The sequence below is a fragment of the Musca vetustissima genome, unplaced genomic scaffold, assembly GCF_032173495.1.
Source record: "Musca vetustissima isolate MV318-11 ecotype Yass unplaced genomic scaffold, APGP_CSIRO_Mvet_v1 utg79878, whole genome shotgun sequence".
NCBI classification, from domain to species: Eukaryota; Metazoa; Arthropoda; class Insecta; order Diptera; family Muscidae; genus Musca; species Musca vetustissima.
In genome coordinates, this window is record NW_026880542.1 from 20584 (window position 1) to 30332 (window position 9749).

A 9749-nucleotide genomic window follows, 5' to 3' on the forward strand; every position below is an offset into this window, starting at 1 on the left:
CAGATGTCCGATTGATATATGTTTTTTTTAAATTGATTTACAAAATTGTATCCCATTGTAAGAAGCAACTCTATATCGGACCAAATTAAAAATTTAGTATAGGTTGCAGAATGACATGTTTATGGATCCAATTTCATTTTACTGGTCCTTCAAAAATGCGACGTCTGTTTGGATTCATCTGTTGAATATATCCAAAGTGGTGAAGGGTATCATATAGTCGGCCCCGTCCGACTTTACCACTTTCCTTACTAGTTGGATCTCTATTTCCTCAACGATAAAATTCTTTATGATTTTCCCGGCCCTTTGGTAATATTTTCTGATGAAAAACAAACAACTGTAATCACAATATTTTGGGGTTTCAAGTAATGACTTGAGACATCATATATAGTCGCCACGTATGACTAACTGGAGCATGGTGTTGGACGGAGTCAAAAATTTGCTTCAGACTCCAAGCAAAAAAGTTATCAAATACAAATTAATAACTAGTTATATGCCGCGTATGCGTGTTGTCACAACGTATACGCAAAGTGACACCACTGTTCTTTTGCAAAACGTTTCAATACACTCCACCTTCACAAAAATCATTTCATTTCAATGGGTTTTCTTCTTCTTTTTCAAATTCAGTTAAACACCAACAAAAGCTAACAGTTCTTCCGTTTTTCTTCTTCTTTTTTCTCCTTCCATCACGATTTCATTGCAGATGTCCGTAACGAGCAAATGGATGAAATGCTATGGCTGCCTGCTCATCTTTGTGCAACTGGCAATTACAATTGTAATCGCCTGTAGAGTTTCAGAATATCCGTGCAAGGGAAGCACGAATATTTGTATACCTCTGGATAAATATTGTGATGGCAAAGCTGACTGTGAGGATGGCAGCGATGAGCCGCGCCATTGTACGGGTAAGTAAAGCAATCAGAGAAATGAATTGAGAGGAAAAAAACTACTACAGCAACAAACAACAACAAAAAATGAGGAAAATTATATATAAACTCTGAAGTAAACAAATAAAAACTTCAAATTGAAATCAAAATAAATGAAAGTATAAAAGAAACTATTTAGAAAAAAATACAACTAAATAAAAAAAAATATAGAAATGAAATAATGTGTATAGAAATATACACAGACGTTTTTCCCATGGTGCTTTTTTATGTGGAGGAACATTTCTCTGTTGAATATAGTCGGTATATTTTTTCACTGTTGTTACCTCATTTCATTTATTGACATTTAATGGTAATGTTTGCTTTGGAAAAAGTGTGTCTGACCAACAGCTATTGTTCCGCAACAACAAAAAGCTTTTATCTACTAAAGTAGTTGCACTTGGTCTCCTCCGGAATATCAAAAAAATTTTGAGTTAAAATAAGACGAGAAGCGAGTGCATCCTCCATCATGAGGAAGATACTAACTTTTCAAAACGAATACATTTTAATATGCCCGTTTAATGGCCATTGGATTGGCCTATATAGTCAAATAGTAGACTTATACAATTAATTGTTTGCAATGAAATTTCACACGCTATTGACTCCAGAAAAACTAAATTCAGTATGCATAAGGACACAACATTTCCAAATTATAATGGCCCAACTTTTAGACAGTCTCTTCTAAAAGACTTACAATCGTACGATATTTTTATTGAATATGTGACCTGCAAAATGAGAATCAGAAATTCCAAATTACATCCAACTCCTTTGGTGTTTACACATTCTACTAGGGCTCAATATTACCAGCCGAAGTGGCTCTAATTTGACTTCTTGGGATGTTGGTGCGTACAAAATGTTCAATGTAGGTCGATATAAAAGACCTGCCCCTGTATTCTGTAACTCTTTAACAACATTCGATATCGTCTATTTTACAACAATTTCATTTGTTTGTTTTATTGTTTTTACAATAACAAAAGAAATTAAAACAATATCGAATGTTGTTAAAAGTCACAGTATAGACCTACTGCTATATTTACGATATGTTTAAGGTCACTCCAGCATTTTTCTACGTAGTTTAAATTTATTCAGACCCTGTCTCTGACTGGCATTAATATTTCATACGATGAGACTTCATATTTGACTGGTATTACGTCGGTCTACATCAGCCTAGGGACGAACCCTATAGTGAATCTAGAAAATCGCTTCCATTGTATCTTTGTCCGATTTTTTCTTAATGGTGCACCAAACTTCGAAAATTTGTCCGATTAAGACAAAATTTTTCACAGCCTACTGAATTAGGTCCACATGGACGTATGATATAGCTCCCATATATATTTTCGTCCGGCTTTATTTAAATGATGAATCAAACTCCCAATATTTGTCCGACTAAGACAAAAATTTTGACAGCGTACGACCCGGTTTATGTCTCTGAACTTTTGCCGAAATCGGTTTAGATAGCTCCCATAAATATTTTCATCCCATTTTACCATTTGCACCAAACTACATTTTTACCCGATTGTGGTGAAATATTGCATATCGTATTGGAATGAGTCTAGAATAACGTGTACAAACTTTTATAGAAATCACTTCACATTTAGATATAGCTCCCATATATAGTTTCGTTCGATTTTATGTTAATGATGCACCAAAGAGTCAGGATTAGCCGATTGGTACAACCTAACGTGTAGAAAATTTGTTGAAGTCGGTTCAGATTTAGATATAGCTCCCATATATATTTTCGTCCGATTTAATGTAATTGGTGCACCGAAGTTTGGCCGATTGGTACACAATTTTGTACAATGTATAGAAGTTAGTGTAGCCTAACGTCTGTCAAAATTTCTTGAGATTTTGATATATGTATGGATTAATTGAAGCCGGTTAACATATATAGATAAAGATAACATAATTACTTTCGACAACTTTTGTTAGAATGCAGTTGTTGAATATAGCCAAATGAATTTGGCCCCGTCCGACTTTACTAATTTGCTTTTGTTGCTGATGTTGTTTTGGAAACATTTTCCAAATTTTAGGTAGTAAGCATACATGCCTTTAAAGATATCCGACCGCGTATACGTACAGGCCTCATTAGCCGCCAACTTAATTGATATTTTATTATCTCATCCATTGATTGGCTGACCGTATGTCCTGCATCGGTATAGGTCCATACAGTCAGCCCATACAGCCATCGGTATAGGTCATAGGCGTAGGCGTACAGTCCCCATTACAGCCAACTTAAATGATTTTTTATTTGCTCAACATTGATTGGCTGACCGTATGTCCCTGCGTCGATATATGTCCATTTGTTGGTATAGCATCCATAAAATGGTAAATCAAAATCAAAAACAGATGTTATAAAAAATCTGACTTATGGCTATAGATTTTATAAAACCCTTTCTTATGCCAAACGTGTACCTAATCGAAATATTAGTTTTAGATCCCATAATGCCGTAAGAATGGGCTATCCGATGTTAATTTAATCATTTAAACAAGTTTATATGATGTTGGAGGATGCAACTTATCTGTCCACTACTTCTAATAACTCCCCCACCAAGTGTCGTTATTTTGGTAATGTGAAGAATCAAATTGCATCCAAACATTGAGCATGGCAATATTTTTATCGAGCCTTGATCAAGTCCAAAGATGAGACCCATCGGTCCACTCCTTCTGTTACCTCCCACACAAAGTGTGAAGATTTGTTAATTCAATATTATTAAGCAAATGAAATGTTTGCGTCGACGCAAACTTTGCAAATCGCAATAATTTTATCATATTTACGAGTACATTAAGTCAGAAGAAGAAGAAGAGACCCATTGGCTTCCTCCTTCTGGTACCTCCCCAAAAATATAAATTTTTTGTGAACTTGTAAACTTTATGTGATCCATAGATTGAGCATTGTAATATTTACTCCCCACAAATAGCCAGTAACATATAACGAATAGTACATCCGCGGGGTCTAAACATGTCAGACCCTACTATTTATACCAGATAAAGATTTAGTGCAATTATCGACTGTATAGGTCCCTCATCTCCGGTACCACCACAATTTTGAAATATTATACATTTAATAAAAAAAGTGCTCCACTTCGACCCTAGGCAGTAATTCCGTAGAACTTAGGGGTTTCCAGTTCCATATTTGAACCGGGAATCCTTTAGTTTTGATGAAATAGTTTGTGGGTAGAATTGTACCCCTTTCATTTATACCGCTTCGCAATTGTTCTTGTACTACTTAAAATTTGCATACTGCATGCATCAGTCTCCGCCAGTGGCTTTAAAACACAATGTCTACTTCACTTCCGGTATCTCTTGAAAATTCCCACTTTTTACAATTTTACACAAGCGCATTGCTTTACATTCGTTTAGTAGTCCAAAAGGGTAAATGATAAAGAATGTACCAGAGGACATTTAACGAAGGACACACTCAGACAGTGATTGTAGAAGCAACACCTACCTATTGAGTGAAACGCAGAGATTGAACCAAAGAAAATAGTGTACAAGGAAACTGAAATACATCACTATAGGAACCAACGATCAACCATGCAAGGAAACAGAAAAAAAACAGACAAATGTAATCAAAGCTATGACAGGTCATCAACATATAGACACATATGAAAGAGCGAGAGAGGGAGTTATAAACAACAACATTGATTCTGTAAAGAATTTTTATATTTTGTTTTATTTATAAAAAAACAACAAAGCACACATCGACTCATTATGATGAAAAATATACAGGATGACCAAGGGATGATGGATTTATATGTTGGCTGTGCGATAAATATGAAGTCAGCTGTTGGAAAAAAAGACATTCCAAAAATACGAATAAAAAATAAATAAACAAACGATAAAGTTCCAACAACAATAACAAAAATGTTCCTATTATTGACATTGAGATTTGGGCGAGGGGAAATGGTTTGTAGAGGTAGAAAAGCGTGTCGAATAAAAATTAGAAAACAAAGTTTTTATTTGCTTTCGTTTTGTTTTTTGTGTCCTCTGTAAAAAAGGGGACCAACAACTTTGATTTGTTGTTGTATTTTGGGCCTGTTTGCATTGATATGAATACAAATGAAGTGAATTTGTACAGTTTAGCTATGATATTGATTGGATTTTGTTGAGATTTATGTTTTTAATTGTATTCAAATAAAATGGAAATTCGTTAGAAGTTTTTAAATTAGTCTCTTAAATCAGAAATAGGATATATTTGTTATGAAGTGATGGATAAATATGATGTCCTCTTTATTTTTGTTTGGATTTAAATATCAATCCCTGTCATCAGTAGAAGATACATAGAAAGCTATTGGTGCACTCTCAGTATAAAGGTGACTGGAACATATAGAATTGAACCATACTTTGCCCCTCTCGGTGGTGGTAATGTAATAAGGGGCAGAATCTGAATTTATAAACAAACATCAATGGTGACTGGAATAATCATTCTTGAAGCTCAATATGTTGTACCTCACCAATATGTTGTATAAACGAGTAAAAATGCCGCAAAGTTCGCCCGGGCGGGAGTTGCATTAAATATTCCTCAAGTCACCGGGATATTTATATGGGGACTATGCTACGGTGTTATGTGATAGTAGGTTCTTCATGCTTCGAAAAACTAGTGTTGGCAATTACAGATACTCTATGTGGAAAGCATAAACAGTACTTTTTTATACCCTCCACTATGGAGGGTATATTAGGTTTGTTTTTCCGTTAGCATCGAAATAATCATCTCCGACCCTATAAAGTATGAATATTCTTGATCAGCGTAAAATTCTATGACGATTTAAGCATGCTCGTCTGTTGTAATCACTCTAGCGTCTAAACGAATTGAGATAGATCGGCAAAATTGCATAGAGTCGTCGTTTCTCTACAGGCAGGTCAAGTTCGAAGATGGGATATATGGGTCCACGTTAAGGAATAGCTCCCATATAAGGGTACCCCCCAATTTTCGGTATTTTGAGGTTCTTGAGCGCGATTTTCAGCCGAAAAAGTAGAACGAAAAAAGTAGAACGTAAGGTTCGATAATGAACTATAACCCGCTTTTAGTCCTAGCCCCTGAGTGGGAGGTACTAGAAGAAGGGGACCGATATTCCCCATCTTCGAACTTGAACTAAGTTTGGAAGGAATAATAAGATGGGCAAAGTTTGGATGAATTCAAAATTTTCTGAAACGGATTTGGTCCAAAGAAACATGGGGTCTAGAACCATTATTTCTATGAGGTACATTTTCACCGTGTCAAAGTATAGGGTGTATACACTTTGACACGGTCAAATTAGCCATTAGCCATAAGGCTGATGGTATAATTATCCATTAAAAATTTCCGAAATATGTATTATGGTTTACATAATGGGTTTGTATAAATGTCGGTATAGGTCCACTTTTTGGTATTTTCCCTATATTTTCATTTCAAGTACCTGTCAGTATATCTATGGTGAGGGTATTCAAAGTTCGGCCCGGCCGAACTTAACGCTTCTTCACTTGTTACATTTATTTTTATCAGGAATCCCATATTTCAAATAAAAGTCAAATTCGGTTAAAAATTATTAATACCGAAAAAGAACCCATGCACTTCTGATAGTGAAGGACATACAAAATTTGCTATATGCGTTCGTTTGTCACTTGAAAAAAAAAAAAACAAATCCAATCTATGGAGATTTGTTTTTGAAAAATCTGTCTCAAAAACCCACATGCATTGATTTAGAAAGCTACTTTAAATCAACTTCTAACAGATATGCTGGCTTATCTATCATTAGTCCATATCCTTTGCCACTAAATCACAAAAGCCTACGGAATCAGCTTCTGTCTGTTTGTGGATTGAATGAACGAATGCATGAATGAATAACTCAAGTCTCTGGCCAAATTATGTTGGTGTTTTTGAATTATCACCTTTATGTCATTGCCAGGGGCCAAGAACAGTAGCAGTAGCAGCAGGAGCAGATACACTCAAAGATCAAAAAACCATAGAAATCATGTGTCTGTCTGTCTGTGTATCTGCTTGTGTATTTGTAGAAATCCCCCGGCAAAGATTTTGAATACCAATCTCTAACAATTGTTGTTGTTTTCTTTGTTTGTTTCAAATGCTGATGATGATTTTTTTTCCATTTCGCCTCAATGCTGGCTGTTGTCGTTGTTGTTTTTATACACTTCACCACACTGTGGTACAGGGTATTATGTCTTTGTGCATATGTTTGTAGCAGGCAAAAATAATCGAGATAGACACATGGTTCCTTTTGAGAATATGCATAGAATCACTTTTTAAGTCGATTTATGCATGTCCGTCAGTCAGTCCGTCCGTCCGTCTGTCTGTCCATGTTAAATTGTAAACAAAGTACAGGCCGCATTTATTATTCGAATTGGATGAAAATTGGCATAGGACACTTAATCGGCCAAGCACGAACCCTATTGAAATTGGGAAAAATCGGTTCAGATTTAGATATAGCTCCCATATATATATTTAACCGATTTAATGTAAACGGTCCCTATATATCTTTCGGTTTGCACGAAATTTGGTACAGCCTAATCATTTAGGTCTAGAATGATGTCTGCCAATTTTCGTGAAAATCGGTCCAGATTTAGATATAGCTCCCATATATAGTTTCGTCCGATTTCATGTAAATGGTGCACCAAAATCCCTATATATCCTTCGATTTGCACCAAATTTGGCATAACGTACTGAATTGAGCCTAAAATTATGTCTGCCAAGTTTCGTGAAAATCGGTCCAGATTAAGATATAGCTCCCATATATAGTTTCGTCCGATTTCATGTAAATGGTGCACCAAAGTCCCTATATATCCTTCGATTTGCTCGAAATTTGGCATAACGTACTGAATTGAGCATAGAGTCATGTCTGCCAAGTTTTGAGAAAATTGGTTCAGATTTAGATATACCTCCCATATATAGTTTCGTCCGATTTAATGTAAATGGTGCCCCAAAGTCCCTATATATCTTTCGATTTGCACGAAATTTGGCATAACCTACTGCATTAAGCCTAGAGTGATGTCTGCCAAGTTTCGAGAAAATCGGCCAGATTTAGATATAGCTCCCATATACAGTTTCGTCCGATTTCATGTAAATGGTGCACCAAAGTCCCTATATATCCTTCGATTTACAAGAGAGTTGGCATAACGTACTGAATTAAGCCCAGAGTGATGTCTGCCAAGTTTCGAGAAAATCGGTCCAGATTTCTATATAGCTCCCATATATAGTTTCGTCCGATTTCATGTAAATGGTGCACCAAAGTCCCTATATATCCTTCGATTTGCAAGAGATTTGGCATAACGTACTGAAATGAGCCTAGAGTGATATCTGCCAAGTTTCGAGAAAATCGGTCCAGATTTCTATATAGCTCCCATATATAGTTTCGTCCGATTTCATGTAAATGGTGCACCAAAGTCGCAAGATACCTTTCGATTTGCACGAAATTTGGCATAACGTACTGAATTGAGCCTAGAGTGATGTCAGTTTTTTTCGTGAAAATCGGTCCAGATTTAGATATAGCTCCCTTTTATTATAGATTGATTTTAAGTAATTGACGCACCAAGGAACCAATGAGCTGATAGGAACAAAACTTTCTGAAATTAGAACAAACTAACCTGTGACAAGTTTGTTTCAAATCGCTTAATATTTGGATAGAGATCCATATATATTTTCCCCCGGTTTCAAGTAAATTGGGCATCAAACTCCTCATGTTAGTCAGATTGAAATCAAATTTTGCACAACTTACAAAATTTAGCATAGAATTACGTAGTTGCGTTTTCCAGAAGTACAGACATAGCGCTGACCTATTAGTGGATGACCTATTTATATTTGTTTGAAGTCGATTTACATACTTTATGGATATATCTAGGTAGATTCACATTTAAATAAATATCAACTATTTTAGTTCATCCAATTTCATTTTAATGGTCCTGTTGAATACACCCAAAGTGGTGAAGGGTATCATAAAGTCGGCCCCGTCCGACTTTACTACTTTCCTTACTGGTTTCTTTTGTGTTTTACACTTTTCTCATCATCTTCATGTGTTTTTTTCTCTTCTCGTTTGCTTTTATGTCATTGCAGTTTGTAACCGCACCTATTATGGCGACATTGGACGAACGTACTCCATTAAGGTGCCAACACCACAGTGGAATAAACTCCCGTTTCTGTGTCACTTAACATTCACAGCATCAGGACACGATCAAGGTGACATTGTACAGGTAAGTGTTGTGGTTTCAGATATAATGTGTATAAATGTGTGTGTGTATATGTAAATGTACATAGTTAAGGACAACGATTATAGCGAAGGAAAAGGATTTTTACCGCAGATATTCTGAATAACAACATGACAACGACAAAAAATAACAATCACACACACACACTTACAAAAAGAACTCATACACACACACAAATCTGTGGATGATAAGAATGATGAAGATATATGACATAAACATTATACAGGTATTGGGGAGAGCGGGTGTGTGTATATGTGTGCATGTATTACGTGCTTATGCATATATGAAGGATTTTTCGGTGGCAGCAATTTTTCGAAACGCATGCAAATGACAAGAAGTTTATTAAAGGGGAAACAGGAATGGCATTCTTAACCATGGAATTGGCCTCAATACCGGCTGCTACTGTTGCTGCACACCACTTAAAGGGCAAATGATACGTGTGGGTGTAATGCTCAAAAAGGGTGGGTATTATGTTTTTAAAGAAAAGAAAAAGGACTCCTACCCATGCAACGGAAAGATAATTATTCAGGCACACGCCTTTAAACAACAATAATTGGTGATCTTGATAGGCCGGAGTTTTTGAGTACCAGTAAGTATAACTGACTGAGTCGGCATTCATTTTATGTCCTCAATAGATAG

At 35.8% G+C, this 9749-nt stretch overlaps 1 protein-coding gene across 1 annotated transcript; it reads left to right on the forward strand.

Moving 5' to 3' along the window:
- Positions 1 to 700: 700 nt before the first annotated feature.
- Positions 701 to 9095, forward strand: LOC133326220 (low-density lipoprotein receptor-like; the record flags this gene model as incomplete). Its single annotated transcript, XM_061534901.1, has 2 exons — positions 701 to 899; positions 8959 to 9095. Coding segments are annotated over 2 exons (336 nt in total), but the record flags the coding sequence as incomplete, so codon positions are not given.
- Positions 9096 to 9749: the final 654 nt, after the last annotated feature.